At 41.9% G+C, this 19798-nt stretch overlaps 1 protein-coding gene across 10 annotated transcripts in view; it reads left to right on the top strand.

Annotated features, from left to right (window-relative positions):
- CUX1 (cut like homeobox 1) overlaps positions 1-19798 on the top strand; it is a 278864-nt gene that overhangs the window by 208314 nt on the left and 50752 nt on the right. For 4 of the 10 annotated variants that reach the window (XM_051635428.1, XM_051635430.1, XM_051635429.1 and 1 more), the window contains 3 exons: positions 81-907; positions 2338-2503; positions 3201-3257. The exons of 4 other annotated variants lie outside the window; for them this stretch is intronic. In XM_051635428.1, the coding sequence (XP_051491388.1) occupies positions 81-907; positions 2338-2503; positions 3201-3257 (1050 nt within the window). The remainder of the gene's footprint in view (positions 1-80; positions 908-2337; positions 2504-3200; positions 3258-19798) is intronic. 2 more of the 10 variants (XM_051635437.1, XM_051635431.1) reach the window with 1 other exon arrangement.

Genomic DNA, 19798 nt, shown 5'->3' with positions numbered 1-19798 from the left:
GGGAAATGTTTGCAGTAGCACATGTTGAATTCAAAGCGTATTTCCTCTGTTGCATTTAGTCTTTTGGTTGTTTTTCATAGCTGAGCCGGCTCAGCCGCCTTCTGCATCTAGCAGTGGCAATTCTGATGATGCTATTCGATCCATTCTGCAACAAGCCCGACGGGAAATGGAGGCACAGCAGGCTGCCCTTGAACCTGCCTTAAAAACACCACCTTTATCTCAAGCTGACATTTCTATCCTGTCCCCCAAACTAGTACCTACACCTGCAATGTCTTCGGTTTCCAGCTATTCTCCTTTGGCCATATCCCTGAAGAAACATTCATCTGTCACTGATTCCAGTATCTCTGCATTGCAGAACCTCTCTGGGCTCAAAAAGGAGCCTCAGGAGGCACCTGTTCTAGAGCTTCATGGAATAAGTGATTCTGCCCAGGGTATGTTGAGGCATGTTAAAAATGAGTTGGGACGTGGTGGTGTTTGGAAGGACCATTGGTGGAATACTGTGCAGCATGAGAGAAGAAACACAGCTCTTCCTGAAGATATAAAAGTTGAGGAAGCCAGTGGTGGAAAAGAAAAGGTCAGCAATCAGACTAGGCCAGATCGTAGCCAGCTCCAAGGACCATCCTCTTCAGAGTATTGGAAAGAGTGGCCAAACGCTGAATCTCCGTACTCCCAGAGTTCTGAATTGAGCGTGACTGGGGCGAGTCGCAGTGAGACACCACAAAATAGCCCCCTCCCTTCATCCCCTATCGTGTCTTTGTCAAAGCCATCCAAACCTTCAGTTCCTCCACTGACACCCGAGCAGTATGAGATTTATATGTACCAGGAAGTGGATACGATAGAGCTAACGCGGCAGGTCAAGGAAAAGCTAGCAAAGAATGGCATCTGCCAAAGGATCTTTGGGGAAAAGGTAAAGAACTGGTTCTCTCTTGTTCCACCAGTATTGTGAATGTGATTGCGCTCCTTACCTTGGTATGGAGCTCAGTTGAACAGAGGGGGATGTACCACACATGTTTTATGGAAAAATGTTGTTGCTTCGTGTGTTAAGCATTTAAAAAATCGGCTCACAAAGGCAAGCATTTGGTTTCCCCTCTTTTGAGAATTGCAGAGGTTTTTATGCAAAGATTGGCTTCAGCCACTTGTAATTAGAAATGAGGCCCTTGAGTCTAGAAGCATTGAAAGCTGAAGCAATCATTATTGACACTCAATATTTCATGCCTAATGTCACGAATTCATGGAATATTTGAGTAATACCATTGTCATGACTGGAGAGTCTTAAATTTGTTACAAGTGAAGATTATGGACACAAGAGCATTTTTCCTCTTTCTTAATATTTGGAAACGTGCACAAGGATATTTAAACAAACACATGGAAAATCCCCAGCCTCTCCTTAGTCTTGAGTCAAGAATTCACAGTCATTTCTTGGTGCTTGGTATCTCAGTGTGATTTGAGATGTTTTTAAGCAATGTTTTGTTACAGATGCACGATGCACAATAAGGCTTTCTCTGAAGTTCTCACGTTGTGGGCCCTAAGCATGGAGCACGTGGGATTTCAGGGGGATCCCCAACCACCAGAAAACACCTCCCAGGCTGTAAGAACTGGTGGACATCTGGTGTTTCTTGTTCCTGTAAAGGACGGGATCAATGTAGTAGTATAATAGGAGCTGGCATCGCACTATTACCTTTTCACTAAGATGTGAAATGAAAAGCCTGACCTCTTGGGGTCATTAAAGATCCCGTGGCAGCTTTCATTAAGTATGATTTTTAACCTGTGTACCTGTGCTGAATTCCAGGCAGGTAATTACATTCTGCCTGTCTGAGATTCCCCCTTTGCAGCAGTTGGCTGTATTCTTAAATATTTGCTTACATGGAGCAGCCGCTGCTACAGGTGAAAACACACATCATTATCATTCATTCCCCAAAAAATCAGCCAAATATAGGCCTAGTCTCAAAAGTCCCAATTATTTTTGTTTGAGAACAAAATACATGCCAATCATTTCCTGTTTTATCTGCCTGTGTGTGCCTGGACTCTGTGTTTTTCCTGTTAGAACTGATGAAAATATTTGACACAAGATATGAAAAGCATGCAAATCTTGCACCATCTTTTGCTGTGCTGCTGCTCCGTTCCTGCAGGAAAAAAACCCACACTCCAGAAGGAAACCACAGCAGGAGAAAAGCATTTCCATCAATTACCTACATATGTCATTTTGCAGTTTTACTGATTGTCCATATAAAACCATCTTGAGCGATACAGCAGTAAAGGAAACCAAAGTGACTTAAACCCCCCCTCCCCTTCCACATCAAATGTGTTAACGTGCCGTTCTTGGTTGCTTCACTTCAGGTATTGGGGCTGTCCCAAGGAAGTGTCAGTGACATGCTCTCCAGGCCAAAGCCATGGAGTAAATTGACCCAAAAAGGCCGAGAACCATTTATTCGTATGCAGCTCTGGTTGAATGGTGAGCTGGGACAGTGTGTCCTGCCTGCACAAGGGCAGCAACAAGGACAAGGTAATTAAAATTCCACTATGTTGTTTGAGTTGAGGAGGAGGAGGAGATCTTTTTTTGTTGTTGGTTTTTTGTTGTTTTTGTTTTTTTTTTAATTTGCAGTAAGTGAGACTCGTGCCCAGTGCTAGTCTAGGTCTCACTGGACCATCTAGGCCTTACTGGACCATCCAGGCTTTATTGGACCTCCCAGCCCAGCCAGTCCCTAAGGGGACATGCAGGGAGCGTTTGTGAAAGAAATGTTGGTTTTGGAGTAATTAAATAAGCAGCAGTTATCAAGTTCCTAATTAGGATGATATTATCTAGGCATGAATATGATACATAATATGAAAAATTTTGGCCAAAGAGCTGGAAAATCTTGTGTGCTGTTTCCTAGGGTTGTGCAGGGGGTTTTATTGTTCCTAGGAGAGCATCGATTGCTTTCTCAGGAGGTGAGCTAGAAGAGCTAAGCTTTACAGGGGGAATACTGTGTTGCAGTTATGCTTTTATTGTGGCTGTCTCTCTTATCCTAATACCTATTGATAGAGAAAGGCCAGACTAGAGTTTGGCCTCGGTTGTACCCTGATAATGCCAGTGCCTCCCATGAGCAGTGTGCCCTGGCCAAGATCAGCAGTTTGCTATTTGTTGAGCCTGCTTACTGTTTAGTTTGTGGTTTGGCATCTCCTTTTATTGTTCCCTGATTTTCCTCTCCTCTCTTATCTAGTCCTTCACTCTGTGACATCATTACAGGATTCTCTACAGCAGGGATGTGCAAGCTCAGGTAATCAGCTGGTTTCAATGATTTGCTCTGAAATAATTCTCTGCTTTTGTTACGTTTCTTTTGCTTTGATGCTGAGAGGTTTCTTGCGTTTTGTTGTATCATACAGGAGACCCTTCAATTTTTTTATTAATGCAGTTAATTCCTTGTTCTCTCCTTGTTGCTATGGCAGATGTAGGGAGTACACATATTTAGCTGCATATATTAGGTAAAGAGACTCTGTCTGATCTTAGAGATCATTTGCTCTGTGGGGGTTTTTTTACCATAGTTCAGCTTATCAACTTGACATGTGACAATGGCTGTAAAACAAGCCTTTCGTTTGTAATGTGATCTACATACTCCAGCTGCCTTACTTGCTGGCATATTTTTTTTCCCACTTTCATTTGCACAAAATCTGCTTTGTTAATTTGAAGGTGAGGAAAAGACCATGTAATGTCTTTCTTTTTTAAACTTCGTTAAATATTCCAAGCCAACCTTTTTTCTTCTCTCTCTCTCCCCTTTCCACGTGCAAAAAAAAAAGGCAAAAAAAAAAAGCAGATGCAGCAAAGCTTTAGTGTCAAAGAGAAGTGGATTGCTAAAGGTTTTATAAGATGGCCACAGTATAGGAAGGAGGCTGGAACAGAACAGCTGTGTTCCTGCTGTTAGATACCAAACTCTACCCACACAGACTTCGTACCAATGATATGCTTAACTGACATAAACCACTCAGGCTGTTTTGTACTCCAGAAAAGTATTTGTGCCCTGCTCTGTCCTTACAACCAGTCCCCTGTATTGGAGAATTGTTATTACAGGCTGAGAGTTGGGGTTGTTCAGCCATAAGATGAGAAGGCTCTAGGGAGACTTCATAGTGGCCTTCCAGTGCCTGAAGGGGCTACGGGAAAGCTGGGGAGGGACTTTGGACAAGGGCTTGTAGTGAGAGGACAAGGGGGAATGGATTAAAACTGAAAGAGGGGAGATTAAGGTAAGACATTAGAAGGAAATTATTTTGTGTGAGGGTGGTGAGACCCTGGCCCAGGTTGCCCAGGGGAGCTGTGGCTGCCCCACCCCTGGCAGTGTTCAAGGCCAGGTTGGATGGGGCTTGGAGCAACCTGGGCTGGTGGGAGGTGTCCCTGCCCGTGCAGGGGGTTGGATCTGGATGATCTTTAAGGGCCCTTCCAACCCAAACTGTTCCATGATTCTGTAAATTATTGCATTTCAGGATATGGAGAAGGATGAGTTGTGCTCTTCTTCCACCTTTCTGCCATTCTGAAACACTTTCTCTTTTTCCTTTTTTTTTTTCTGGAGCTTGCTTACTTCAGAGTATCCCAACCAAAGTGCTTTTTCTCAGTCTAGTGGGAAACTGTTTTGCATTCTAAAAGATTTTACTAGAAGCAAATCTGTTAGGATATTCCGTCCACGTATTTCTTAAGAAGAACAGTTGAAAATAAATAGATAAAAGCAAGCAAAAAAAAAAAAAAAATGCCCCTGGTGAAAACAAGCCCTGAAAACAAAATTAAAATGGGAAAAAATTATTTGCAATCATAGGACTATTGTTACTTATAGCCAAGCATTTAGTGAACATGGAAATTTCCTGCAATGTTTTATACACTGCTGTTCATTAAAAGCCTGCCAGTGAGTACTTTTTTGTAGCATCAGTACTATGCAAGAGTAACTGTTAACAGTTATAAATGCCTAAGACAGCATGGAAAATATGAGTAATTAATTGTAGCCATTTTAAGAGGAATTTGAAATCAGAGAAGCTGGGAAAAGGCTGCATTGTTATTGCTAATCATCATATTTATGACTAACTGTAATTATAAAAGATGGAAAGGCAAGCCCATGGTATTAAAATCCAACCACCTTATGGATTCCCATGAGGATTGCTGGCAACTGAAAGTGATTTCCTTCAGGAAGTTCAGTTTTGCTGCTGTGATATTTTGCTCCCCTCCCACACTCCCAATCTCGTTTGTCAGTTCCTGCCCTCGAGCTAATGTTTGGTGAGGCAACACGTTCCTCTCAGCTAATAAAATCATATTATTGATGATCACCCTCCTTCGTTCCTTAAAGCAGACTTACGAAGGAGAACATGGGCCTGTGCCCTTTTTTCCTCCTTTCCAATGAGTAAAAACAAAATCATTTTATAAGAGTTTCTTTTCTTGGTGTCTTTCTCTATACAAAGGAGTAAGGAAGGTTATGACACCGCCCAGAACAAAAGAGTGAAACCAAGTTATTTGCATGAGGAAGGGCAGTTTGGTAATTTTCTTTTCTTAGCAGCTGTTCTGTAATTAAAAGCACAGCAAACAGTTTGGAAAAGGTAATAATAATTATGCATTTGTGAAAGATCCTCCACTCCAGGGCAGAAGGAAAAAAAAAAAATAAAGACGGCTCCGATTTTCTGGTCTTCAGAGACATTTCCCAGCAAAATCAAGGCAGAAAAGGTTGCATACTTGTAATTTTAAAAGAGAAATTAATCAGAACAATTTTGAAATGAGAAAAGGTCTGGAGCCTTTTCTGTGTAATATAATTGGCTTGGAACTTGTTGAATGCATGAAGGGAAAGAAGTGAAATTAAACTAATACGTTCAGTGGCTCCTGAGTGCTTTGCCAAGAAGGTCTTCAGTGTACAGAGTGTCAACATGCATAGTAATGTCTCAAACTTTTATTAGCTGTGAGTATTTTCATTACTGTTTGGCACTATTCTATCAAAGTAGCAGGATTTTCTGGATTTCTGACCCAGTTAGTTACACTTCTAGATCATAAGGTTTTGATTAACACCTCATTCATGAAAATCTGTTCTTTTGTCCTGTAATTTTCCGTTGTCACACGTGGACAGATGGACCCATCAGTCTTCTGTGCATGGGAATGAAAGAATAAACATTCTCTATATACATATATATATATATGCATACATATATATGCATGTATGTATATGTACATACGTATACATATATGTATATACATATTTTGAGATAGCAAAGAGAAGCCAGGATTGGTTTTCTTCTTTAAAAGCTGTATTTATTAATGTTGAAAAACAGTCTGTACCAAAATTATAAGCAGATCCATATCTGTGTGTCCTTCCATCAAGGCTTTGGTGATTTTCTGCAAGTTTCAGTGATGTGTTTTACACAAAAATGGTGTCTGTACCTTAGGTGGCCAAAAATAGTATCACTGTGCCTTTTCTAACATTTTTTTCCTGTGTATTTCTTTCCACCTAAATGCTCTAATGCCCTTGGGTAAATCTGCCTTTTTAATGATTTATGTGTCAAAAGCATGGACCAAATCACATGGAAAAAAAAAAAAAAAAGTGGAATTAGTGTCACCCAACTGCATCAGCATTTTTTCATGATGAATTTGGCCCTTATTTAGTTGCGTTACTGATCATCAGGGCAGGGTTGGGTTTGGACAGGAGCCATGTGCCTGAGGAAGCTTTATGTACTTGGATGTTTTTCTAAACACTTGCACTGTATGTAGCCCTTGCTGCTCTGTTTTATTTTGGGGTCTTCCTGAGCACCTCTATGTCATTAAGGCAAAGCTGGTTTTTTTGTTGCCGTTGATTTCGTAGCCACTCCCAGGAAAGCTGGATTTTTATTCACTTTTGTGTTTATCCTCTGTGAAGGACATATGCTCTCTATATAGTACTTTAAAGACTTGCAAATACTCAGTGGGACAAAGACGTGCCTTTTTGGAATGTGTTTCTCTAAGGGTCTTCTTATGACCTAATGTGGAAATCTTCATTTGCCGATACAGCTGCGGGTGATCTCAGGGGATTTTGAATTTCCCTTCTGTTTGTCTTCCTTTCTGGGTATCATCCATCATTCCTAACCTCATGCTGTTTAGCAATAGTAACACTCATGGGAGTTGAAGAAAGGATTATAGCAGCATAAAATGGGGAGCTAATTAGAGCTTGTTTCAAAATCAGAATCTAGCTTGAGATAATTGCATATTATCTGGTGATTTAAAAACTCAAGATCTACTGTATTTAGATCAACTAAAATATGCATAAAAGCTTTATTTTCAAAATAAAACATTTGTAACAACAGGGAGATTACCTCTTATCATCCCTTGAGGAAGACAATCTGGAAAAAAATCAGAATTCAATCTATGCTTTACTGTAGTTATGATGTTGACAGACATATTGTGGAATGATGCCAAATGCAGGTATCCATCATATTTCTATTTATGTTATACATATTCCTGTAATATTTTTTCAGTACAAAAGCCACTGAGCAGGCAGGTAGCTAACTGTGTCCTGGGTAGATCATCCCAGTTACCTAATAACAGAAGGATGCTCTCACATGGACTACTCTGAGAGACACAAAGTGGGGAGTGTGTTTCAGGCTTGCAGTCCATGTTCAGGATTGCCATTTTGATGCCCTGACAGGAGGAGCTCATGAGCCACATGGTGGCAATGGAGAAGCTCTGCCCCCATTTCTCCATTGGTCATTATTATTTCCTTCATTCTCTTTTGTTCTGGACAGGCAGAGCTGTCCGAGATGGTGCTCTAGAGCACCACTGGGATTGGCACATGGAGAGCTGAGTCCTCATTACCTTGAGATCACACAAGTGATCAGTCCAGTGATGCTGACAGATCTTCCCAAATGTGAGCTATTTTTCGTTAAGTCAAAAAGGAGAGACTGTTTTGCAGGCATTTACTGGCATTCCAGGTTAATAAAATGGTACGACATGAAATGTTTGTGGTTAAGGCTGTCTATAAAATGGAAGAGAAAGGAGATCATGTGGCTTTTCATAGCTGAGTAGTTGGACTGCAGGAATTCCCTGCATTTATATTTGATGATCAATTTTTGAACCTTTCCATTTGATTGAGAAGGTTGTCCCCTTTTGTGCTAGGTGCAAATGCATTTTTCAAGTTTGGAGCTGAACAACTAAGTCAGCCAAACATTCCTCTTCCCAGCTAACCCTGAAGCACTCTCGCCCTTATTGGTGAAGTTTCCACATTCTTTCTGTGTGCTTTGAGATCACAGCTCTGAAGCAGTTGGCCTTGACTGTCTTGATTTCAAACCATAGGATATCAGTTGGCTCCTCTTAAGGGCAGCTGTTGTAGTCTGTCTGTAATGTGTGTGATCATGTTCTGTGCCATTTCCCTGACAATTTGGACCACGAAAACCTTCCTGGCAGCCTTTCTGGTATCAATAAAGCTGGGAGAAGCACTGTCAAGGCACCTTCCTGGGACCTGGGAGTGCAGTGTGAAGTCAGTGTTTCAAGTTCATTCTTAACATAACATTGGCTACCATCAGTAGCCATCACCTGGTCATTTCTACCTCTTGCCTATGTCTGTCCTCCCAGGCTGTCTTGCATGGCCATGATCCTTTGTCCATCCATGGTGCTTTGCAAATGGTCTTTGTAGAGAGATTCCTGTCCTGGCTGTGTTCTTTTCTGGCCTTGAAACATCTGGTGATGAAACTTGCAGAAGATTACTCCATCCTCATTGTGGTCATAGCTTTAATCTTACAAAAGTGCTAAAGTAAAAGATGGAATCATAAAGGGATCAGTATTTTCTAGGCAGATACTCCTTGCAGCTGCAGAGCCCCAATACACTTCTCATACTAATATGGCAAAGAGGAGACTCATGCTGGATTCTGAAGACAAATTTAATTCACTCTGAAGTGTGGTCATGGGTTCATTGCATTCACTTCGGAGAAGTTTCTCAGTCAAGTTGCAACTCTGTTTTATTTCTGTGGTTGATTTGGGAATGTGGATGCTTTACGCTCACTCCCCTTTGGTGTGTGGGAAAAGATCTCCAAGCAGCAGCATTTTGTCTGGCACACTCATGCTTCAGTCTCCAAGTCTTCATTTTTAAAAATTAGAATTAATGAATGAGTATATTTTTAAGCTCTCTGAAAAAAACCAAAAACTTCCCTGCCCATTCTTGCTGCTGTGCTTCTCAGGTAGTTTTTAGGAGGACCAGTTAAGAATAATAGTTGCTAATGAGCAGATGTAGTTTGTGGATATGTGCTTCCAGGGAAACTTCAGCCTCAATCTGAGCGTGTAACTTCCTTCAACTCTCTTCAGGCTCTGTTTAAAAGAAACAGTGTCCATTGGATATTAGAGCTCTGTAAATTCCACTGTTCATCATTTCATTACTTATTACTCCGTGTCATTAATTACCAGCATTTTCTTTTCCCTCCACTTGCGCATTTGGAGACGAGCAGCCTCCTTTGGGGAGGGGGCCCACGTTACCTCCCCTCCCCGCTTCCAGGCACGGGGGCTTCTCCTGCCAGCTGCTAACCACAGAGGAGCTGGGTAGAAAATGAGGAGCTGATACGTCAGAAAGCCCAATATAAAAATAACTGGAGCAGCACTGAAACGCGGGCGAGGCCGCGCTGTGGCACGGGGAGGCCTGGCAGGAGCCGGGGTGCTGGCCAGGATCTGTCCCCCGTGGGCTGGCAGCTGCAAAAGAGGTTGGAAAAGCTCATCTCTGAAGGGAGCAGATATTTTTCTCTTGGTAATAGGAGGCTGTGGCAGCTGGCAGAAGCTCACGTTGGTGGTCTTGTGGGAAAAGGAGGGGGCTGCGGGTCCAGCCCCTGTGGCCACGTGGCTGCCAGCGGTGGGATGGAGATGGCTATCGTGCCCTCGGCTGTCCCCGGGCAACAGCCCAACTGCTGCTCAGCAAATTACAAAATGCTCCTCCAGGGGATGAAAATTACCTTGCTTTCAATTCAAAGAACAGATAATGGGCTATTTTCCTCCCAAAATACCGGAGAAAAGGTGTGCTAGCACCAAACACGTGGGTGTTATTCCCATCTTACAATGGGGATGGAGCTACAAGGCAGCTGTCTTCTCCACCAAGTAGCTCTGAAAGCGGGAAATAAACAGCCTGTTAGACTCTAACAACAGGATCCTCTTCTGATTATAGTTATATATTACTTGATAGCAAATCATTCCCAAGAAGAAAAAATGGAAAATTACCAGAAAATGTGTATCTTCTAAGTTACCTTCTAGCCTATTCTTTGTATTAGGAGGAAAGGAGAAAAACTGATGAATTTGTCTCACCTAATTTGATGAGTATTGGAGGTTTTAAAATTTGCCAGCAGACATCCAGAGAAACAGAAATGAAAGATCCAGTGATTATTTAAAATCTGATAAGAAACACAACTTGCATGGAAAACAGTGGTTTTCAAATCAAATTTAAGTAAAAGTGAAAACAGAAAGATATCCAATGAATAAGACTAATGAAAGGGAAAAGTATTAATGAAAATAAGAAATGTGAAATAGGCCTGATCAATAAGCATCCCACGTTTGTACTTCTCAAAGATAACTGCTAATAGCAGCTTAAAATGATGCTTGTTTCTTTGGCTTCATCTCTGGGGTTGAAGAGAGGGATTGTTCCCCAGAATAACTCCAGCACTCTTTGATACCATTTTTTGGCAAAACCTGGGCTTGACAGACTATCCCCACGTACAGGCAGTGCTCAGGGTCTCTCTGGTGAGGCTTTCCCAGGACAGTGAAGCTGCTTTGAAGAGTAACATTGTCCTGGTGAGGTGTTCTCACCAGCTCTCCTCACAGGTAGCCCAGACTGGCTGCCAAAGCCTGTGAGGTGCTCCCATCTCGTGTCTTCTCCTGAGACACCCCCCTTTCCTTTTTGCTTGCTGAAGGGAGGTTGGGATGGGTGCAGCAGTGGGAGCTGCTCCTCCTGCTGCTCTCAGCTTGATTTTGCAGACACGAAGAAGGTGTGAGATGAGCTGCAGTGTAACTACGGTTGGGGTTTATGTTTGTTTCTCTCTTTTGCCCCTCTGGAACTTGGGTCCTAAAAATAGTGCAAGTTTGAACTGGCAGATGTTTCATTTGTCCTTTACGAGAGGACCGAAATTAGCCTCTCATTTGGCACCTAAATAAAGCAGCTTAGCTGCCTTTATGCGAACTTTGCAATTACTGTCTATTGAAGTTGCAACGTTCTGTTGTGTTTGATGGGGAAGGGGATTTATGTAAGTAACACCAGCACCTAAAAATCCACCAGACCTTGAAAGAGAGGGGACAAACAAGAACGAGCCCAACCAATTTCTTTTCAGGTTTTGGGTTGGCTTTTTGTGCTTTCTGGGTTGGCTTTTTGTGCTTTCTCTGGTCTGAGGCAGGTGAGGTTTTTCCTGAGGAAGGTTTCATTTGGGAAAAAAAAAAACCCACAACAAACCAAAAGCAACTTGGAAATGCTCAGAGCTGTCTATTGTAAAGGGGAAAAAAAAAATCTAATAAAAGGACAGCTCTGGTTTCTCCAATTTTCAGAGAAAAATCTGCACAGAATGCCTGAAGCTGGGTTAGCAGTGGGACTCCCCAGGGGCAACAGAAAGATGTTATAATCAATTACCACATCATAACACTGATGTATGATAATTACTGAGTGTTCCTCCTGAGATAGTGCAGCATTTGGCTGGGATGCGGCTCTTTCATGGTCCACTGCCTGATTAATATGCAAATAATAGGCTGATTGCATGATGAATGCAGAAAATGAGTTCGCTGATAACGTGAGCACCGAAGCGGGAAGATGATAAATTACTTTTACTGACTGTCCTACATTAAGTACCCTTTCTCAACAATTTTATCACAAATTAAGTAAAGCAGTATGGGGAGATTATGAGGATGTGTAAAATAATGTACCTTAATAGCTTTTATAATATTGTTGCGTACAATGTAAATGTCATTTTGTTTCACTACTTCAGCCCGTGCTCCTCCTGAAGAGGAGAGTGCTTTGGGTATGGCCCTGGATCACTCTTCATCAGCTGCTTTCTTCTGAGAGGAAGAGCAACCCACCATGCTGTGGATGTTAGATGGGACTCCTCTGGTTGGGAAGGAGGGCAGTCATTAGCCTCCAATCCATCCCGTATGGATCTTGCCCATAGCAACTGAAGTGTCCACGTTGTTTAGTGGGGGAGATACATTTAAATACAGTGCACAGATGAATTCTGCTTCCTGCTCCTCTCTGGAGCAGGCAAAAGGTTAAAATCTCAAAGGAGGGTATAGAAATACCTTCACGCTCAGGCTTACCACAGAGGAGGACAACAAACAGTCATAAACATGATAACGTGTTACAGTTAAGTCTCTAATCACAAGGTCAGCAATTCATGAAAGACCATAAACTGCAGCAGAACCTCTAAAAGCTCTAACCCTGTTTTCCAAAAGGTACTGTGCACACATTTCTTTTGATTATACTAAGAATATAACTATGTGGGGTTGTGGCATCTTGATTGATTGCTTTCATGACATATTTGTTTTAATATTCAGAAAATCCTTAATAAAGCTTCTGCACACAAGCTGGTTTAATAATAAGGTTATTGAAAATATTTTCCAGCAGTTATTTCTAAATATTGACTTCTGACTAAGTTACAGAAACACAGAAAAATCTGAATATTAAATACAGATGAACAGAGTAGAGCAGTGTCTTTTAAGCAGCCATGATTTTGCCATTAATCACCTCATTTAAAACCTGATTTATTTTTAGAAAGGATTTTCTGATTGTTTAAAGATTATACCTAAAACTAAGAAATGATCATCCAGCACTCTTCAGTGCAGAGTCTGCTTTTGGCTTAAGAAGTTGGACATGATCAGGTAACCATTTGAGGAGGTTCTCCCCACATGCTTGCTGTGTTGTTTACCTCTTCTATAGACATCTACTTTTGGCCAGTGGGACTGGGAAAGGATTTGGGGCTGTTGGTCTGACCTGAGCATTGCTCTCATATTTCCAAGTGTGTCTCTACATCCAGCTGAAAAAATTCTCAAGTTCCTTTTCTTTTTCCTTTGTTCATTGTAAAATAACACTTACAATCATGGCTATAGAGACACCTCGTTCTTCCCTCTAGGCCGTTTCAAACAAGTCCCTTTAATGCTTCTTAACTGGAAGTTTTTTTCAGGTGATGTGGTTGTGGCAGGGTTTGTTGTGTCTGTTCCAAAGTCTGAGAGATCTCAGTGCAACTTGTAATTTAAATTGGTTGACCCCAGTTGTATCTTTCTGCCCAAGATTCTGGACATCCTGGATGTTCAGCCCTTCATAGCTACCTGTTCTCCCCACCCGATCTGCATCCACGCTGCAGTGAACAGCCAAGTACCTGAGTCCTCCCAACTCAGTAGAAGTTTGATGGTTTGAGTGTTTGCAGCCTTCCAGGTGTCCAGCTCTCTGTGATGTTGCTTAGCTCTTCGTCCTGCACAAGTATTTCATTAATACAAGTGCAAAGATAACATCGTTATTGAAAATGCAACATAAAATTGCAACAATACCTGGTAACCCTTTAACAATACTCAGAAGCAGTTTTTTTCAGGTACTTCTAACGTTTGCCCTGATCATGCAGGTAGTTTTATGTGCTCCCATCCCTCAACATAGACACATACACAGAAGGGAGACCTTTATTTTCGGTATTGCCCCAGTAATTCCAGAGTTAACCAAAGCTGGTTTCCTTCCATCAGTGCAGACACACATATATCTATATGCTTCCCTAAAGGGATTTTCTTTTAATCCCTCCCCCCACCCACATAAAATTTCCCTCTGAGCTAAGACCCAAAATAATGTTTCCCTCAAAGTTTTGCAGCATTTGTCCAACAGACAAACAAAATCTCCAGGGTCCTAGTGGGAATGTATAATGGTAACCACAGCAAGTGCTTGCAGCTCTTCAGTGCATGTACCTGAATACTTTACATCATCATATATGCACAGTGCAGGGAGGTTTGTATACTCCCTACATATTCCTGTGGGAGTTTATAACTGTAGGGAGGATCATTATTTTCATAAGCCACATTAATTTGCAAATTGTGACTAGGCAGGGTTCACTCACTTAAAGCAAATCCACCAAAACCACTACCTGAGAGGAAGCATTCTGCTTTCACAGGTATTTTCTTTGAATTAGTCAGAAGAGGGGTGTGTTGCTGTGCTGTTCCACACAGGCTGATCAGGTTCATTGCACAGCTCAAGCTTGCACTGCACCACTGTTCATGAGCAGAGTTGTTGTGGTGCCTTAGAAGACCTTGCAAAGACAGCCAGTGCTAAAGGTAAAAGTACGTAGAAGGTTGGAGAAAAAAAATTATCTCCCTGAAATTGTCAGAGCCTGAGAAACAGAATAACATGGTTGTCCTGAGGATGTTGCTGTTGATCAGCTGTGTGATCAGGTCCTGATTCCCAGGGCAAGATACATGGGTTTTTGGTTTAGAAATTGGATAGAATGGGCAGCCTAATCATCGGGGGAAAATGGAAACTAATCCAGTCCCAGTATGAGACACTTTGATCTCAGGCAACCCGCCAGGTCTGTTGTCCATTAACTCATCTGCACGAGGAGGTAAATGCAGGCCCTGAAGTAGCAAATGCTCTTTTAAGAGGTTACTTAGAAATCTCCTGTCCACATTTATCTGCTTTCATCTTCCTTCTTAATCTGCTGTAAAGGGAACAAGCAGAGCTGGGGCTGCTTCACTGCCCTCCCGCTCCGCTCTGCACAGGACGTGGCGCTTCTCCTCTCCCCGTTCCTCCACGAGGAGCTTAGGATTTGCCTCGTTTGGCATGAACCTGAAGCCTGAGCTCTGGCCATTAGGAAAAGTGGTGCATCAAACCAAGCGCCAGTGAAGTCATGTTTGGGTTCTTGTCGGAATGTCACAGAGTACCCTGTCATTTTGTTTTAGCAACTTGTCCTTCCAAATGCGCAGTTCGCCTTATGGCATGCCAGCAGTAAAAATGTCACTTACAATAATTACTTTTTGGTGAAAATGCTTGCTGACTTCCTACCTTCAAGCTGTTTTTTACACAGTGGGGAGATAATAAGAAATGACTTTATCCTGACTGCTCAAATGAACACTAAATGGAATTTAGGTTATTATTACTGCAGATAGAAGACTGTGTATTGAAATTTAAATACTGGATCAGATAAACTACAGAGATTTGTCTCTGAAAATTATAGTGGATCTGCTCTTTCAATCCAGTTTGCTCTGAAACTTAAGGCAGCTGTTGTCTGCCTGCTGTCTTTAGAATATATTTTTCATAATCCTTTTAGAGGCCCCTGAATACCTTCTGTATTTTGCATGGTCTTCCCCAGCTTTGTCATGTTCTGAACCTCGTCCCCCATTAGACCTTTTGCAGCTTATTAGCTAAGCTTGTATTAGCAGCAAAGGTTGGGCAGGTTGTCCTCCCAGTGGTTCCTCAGCTCCAAAAGGACAGAGTGCTCTTTACAGGCAGGTGAGTGTGCTGGAAGGAGAGGCTCTGTGCCTTGAGCTTGTGTTTTATGCTTGCAAATTCAGATGCTCTTGTGCAGATCTTTGCTCTGAGCTTATGATTTACAAGTGGATGTAAAGTCAATTTGCTGCCATGGCTGTAGGAGGTGAGGCAGAGTCTGAGGAGAAGTGTCAAACCTGCAGCTTTCAAAATGCAGTTCAGAAATTCCACAGGAGGGATCTGCCCGTGCTGGCAGGGAGCAGCAGGATGCCTCTGGGAATGGTGATATGGAATCCATGGCTCAACACTGCTCCGTCATCTGGATACGTCCATGGAGGGGATATATCCAGGACTGGTGTCAGGACATGTAGACGTCTGTGATTTTTCTGGGGAGGCTGTAGCAGGCATCACCTGCAAGTCCCTGTATCTGAGGAGTCCTGAGCTTCAGAAGGAGGGTCCAGCTGGAATGTGTGGTGGATCTGAGCTGTACTGCTGCTTTGGTATGGAGGGCTGTGTTAGATTACTTCGTGTGGTCAGGGGAGTTCCTGTGCATCACAAAAATGGTCCTTGTTCACCAGTACCTGCAGTTTGGCAGAGTATAGTTACATGTCTCTGATTGCTGAGCTCATGTAGGTGGTCCTGAGGAGTGCCCTACTCTGCAGGAGGGGAGTCCAGGGCAGCCTGTGCTTTGTTGCACCCTGCAGGAATTTTGTCACCTTATGATATCAGAACATGATGAGACCTTGTAGAGGAGTGTGTCAGGTTGATACTGTGTTGGGGGAAGTGTTTTCAGGTAATTTGCAGGCCACCTGGGATAATCATAATCTCAAATGTTCTATAACCAGTGTTCAAGCAGTTCAGGACCCAGGATCCAGTGCTGGGGTCCTCACCCAGTCATGGCGTGGGAAACTGGGATGGGAAATCTTGTAATTGGAGAATAATAAGAAAAATCTAATGTTAAGTTCAGGAAAACGATCGTAAAATTAACAGAGATTGGAACTCTGTTTTCAGACTTTCTCACATTTTTCAAAACACTGTCATGATAGAATCTATGAGGATGGTGTAGAGGATGGATGGAACCAAAGTATGACTTGGCTTCATCCCTTGGGCTAATGAATGCAAGATTACAAAAGACTTTCTGTGTTGATATAATTAAGGCAAAGTCAGTTTGTTATGGTTCTCAACCAGTTTTGTAAAATGCTTAGAGAGACCCTACTCCTATATGCTAAATTGTTTGCAAAGTCTATATAGTTTCTTAACTCATAACTACTAACAGGTGGGGAGGGGAATGGACAAGCTGTGATGGAGGTTTGGGGTTTCATTGCAGTAAGATGGTCATTCAAGCAGCAATTTTATATTGGAAGAAATTTATTTTAAGAGGCAAAGAAGTAGCTGTCTAATGTTGGGTTTGTTTCCCTTCATTTAGATATCTTTATTTTAGCTTATATGTCTCTCTAGTATTGCAGTAGGAAAAAACAAAAGTGAAGAATTGCCTCAGAGTAAGGACCATGTGTTCTGCTGGGAGGGATGTGGCCCCAAGTACAGTTCTCTGTTATTTGCCAACTGCATCAGATGTATTTGTTTCTGTGAAGACATATTTGCCTTCAGAACCTTGAATGCTCATGTTCACTATGTGGTCATAGCTCTCTTGCTGTTTCCATCAGCTGGGAAAGAGCCAGTGCTGGCATTGCAGTTGTTCCCATGATTTAGCTATGAATGGAGGCCAATTGCACTTGCCAAAGATTTCCAATTGCTGGCCCATTTATGCAGACACCACTTCCCAGCACTTGATTTGCATTTGATTATTATTTTCTATGCTGCATATTTGAATGTGCTTTTAAAAATGGGTTGCATGGTAGAGCCTTTGCCCTCTCATGACTCAGTTACACTTGCAGCTCTAGCAGGTTTGGATCATTTATTTTATTTACACACATTTATGATGTGTTTGAATCGTAAATGATGTTTGTCAGCACATTTCCTGATCAGTTGAAATTGTCATGTTAAACTGATGGGTCTTCACATGCTCAGGGCTTGATGGACACCATCTTTCCACCAAGGTAGTTTGGGGACAACCTGTTTATTGGAGATCTTTCTTCCATCTTCTACAAAGCACGGGGCATGGCTCACTTCTGTGGCTACCCCAGACTTTAAAAGTTCCCAGGTTCTGCAATGACCTCATCACTGGTGATGCTCTTGATCTTTCCAGCGTATCACTTTGTTTTTGAAACTTCTGGGCTTTTACTTCAGGATTTCAGCTGGGTACAGGCTGCTGGGAAGCAAGATGCAACACCTCTTTGGTATAGCAAAGTTTATCTGGAATTGATTAAAGTTTATCAATAAATGGTGGCTGTGGGGCTTGCAGGTTGGGCATGGTGGGACACCCACAGCCTGCTGTGATGCAGTTTTATACTTACATTGACAAAATGATCTCTTCCTCACTAAAAACAAACATGTAAACTTTCCATTGAGGTCACTTATGCACTCGTAAGAAATTGCATCACTCTTAAGTTAGTGCTATTCTTCAGTGAGGTCTGGGGTTAAAAATACAGAGCATACTTTAAAGGAATGAGCTTTCAATGTGTTCTTTTCATTGGAAATGTTCAATTGCTACTTTTGAAATCCTAATATGTATTTTTCAGATGTCCTGAATTTGTTTCTTTGTCCTGTGAGGAACTTGAGAGAAGTGAATACAGACAAATTATTTCATAAAACATGTGAAATGGCTGTGGATTGACAGTTAAATCTCTGATAGTGAATACATTCAATTTTCCCCTTTGTTCTGTCAGCAGTCACTTGTACTCTAAATGTCTATTTAATTTTTAAGTAGATTAACAGGAAATGTTTGTATTATTTGATTATTGAATTGACTTTTCCAAATAATGGACCTTTTCCTCAAATATTTATGTGATCTGGAAAATGTTTTGGTGGGTTTTTTTTCCATCAAGAGAAAAATGCTACAGTTGAATGGGGAACATATTTTGAGTTATTTGTGGTATATGCACATAATGCCTTATCTGACATCACTGTACACTTGCCTTTTGGTGGAGGGGGGGGGGGATGGATAAAAAGCAGTTTGTCATCTGTACTGCCTTCCAAAATTAGATTGTGATAATCCTACCTTTCCTGAGTAAATAAGCAGCAGATTGGTCTTTAAAATGAAATTCAAGTAAGCTCTTGATGTGTGATATAAAAAATAAATAAGCTAATATGTGAGCAACAGAGAGCATTTCAGTGATAGATGATAATAGAGATTACCTTTGTTGTTTACATAATTAGGCTGGTCAGGGAAAGCAGAGGGAGAAAGAAGCCTTGGTGTAAATGCTTTTGTTTAGTCCTGCGTGGTTGGGGTTGTTTGGTTGGGTTTTTTATTATTTTGGATTTTTTTTCTGCACTCCTTATGTGCCTGTGGTTTGCAGTGCACAGGTGAGGAATTGTATAGGAAATTTGCAGCTGCTCTAGTTATTCAGTAAGATTTGTATAAGCTGGCACAGGGGACAAAATTAGAGGGAACCTGAACGAACGCTGTGCAGTTTATTAGCTAGGCAGCCATAATTTTGACCTTGCTGTGGGTTAAAGGACACAGACCTGAGAAGAAATCTGTTTATCATGTGGGGAATTCATGCCATCCCTGACAGAGTACAGTGAACAAGATGGATGATCTGCCAAATTGGTCCCTCGCATGGGTGAATCAGGGCAAATTTACAGTACAATTCCTGTGCTGCTCCTGGTACAGAAATAACATTTGCTGGGTTTTATATTCAGTTGTATGATGACCTAGGGTGAACAGAGGAAAGAAATAAGATTTGTAGGATCCCCATTGCCTTGAGAATTTATATGCACCTTGCTTTCCTCTTATGGCTGCCTCCTTTGCATCTTTCATAAAATACTAAGGAAAAGGTCCAGTTGCTTGGTTTGAGAGAGCAACTTTATGGGAGTGTGCCAGGGAACCTCTCTTCCATGAAGGCTTCTAGTACCTTGAACAACACAATTATACTGTGCATCCCTGCTTTGTTTGAACCCTACTCTAACTTGTGTAGTGTTTTCCTTTAGGTTTTAGGATATGTTTCCATGCTACACAAGCTGCATCTTCTCTAACAACTTGACAGCATTTTGGATAACAAACTTGAAAAACAGTGAAATTTGCTATTGCCCATTGCTGTGGTCGTGGCAGGACCTGCCCCTGCAGAGTGAACCCCTCTCGTGGCAGTGTTGCTGTGCTGAGGAAAACAGTTCTGTTAGTGGGACTAAGTTTTTGAGGTAGACTGGCCTCATCCTTGTACAACTGAGAGCACTGTGAGCTGCCTCCCAGATCTCAGGGTAGATCCACTGATGTATGAACTGGAGATATGTGTCACTGACTGTGTCAAGTAAAGAGATGTGAGACAGCAAGGAGGAGGAAGCAGTCCCACCATAATGGGAAAGAACTTTGA

Source organism: Apus apus, chromosome 18 (genome assembly GCF_020740795.1).
Source record: "Apus apus isolate bApuApu2 chromosome 18, bApuApu2.pri.cur, whole genome shotgun sequence".
Lineage (NCBI taxonomy): Eukaryota > Metazoa > Chordata > Aves > Apodiformes > Apodidae > Apus > Apus apus.
The sequence above is the reverse complement of the archived record's forward strand: the minus strand, read 5'-3'. Positions and strand labels throughout refer to the sequence as shown.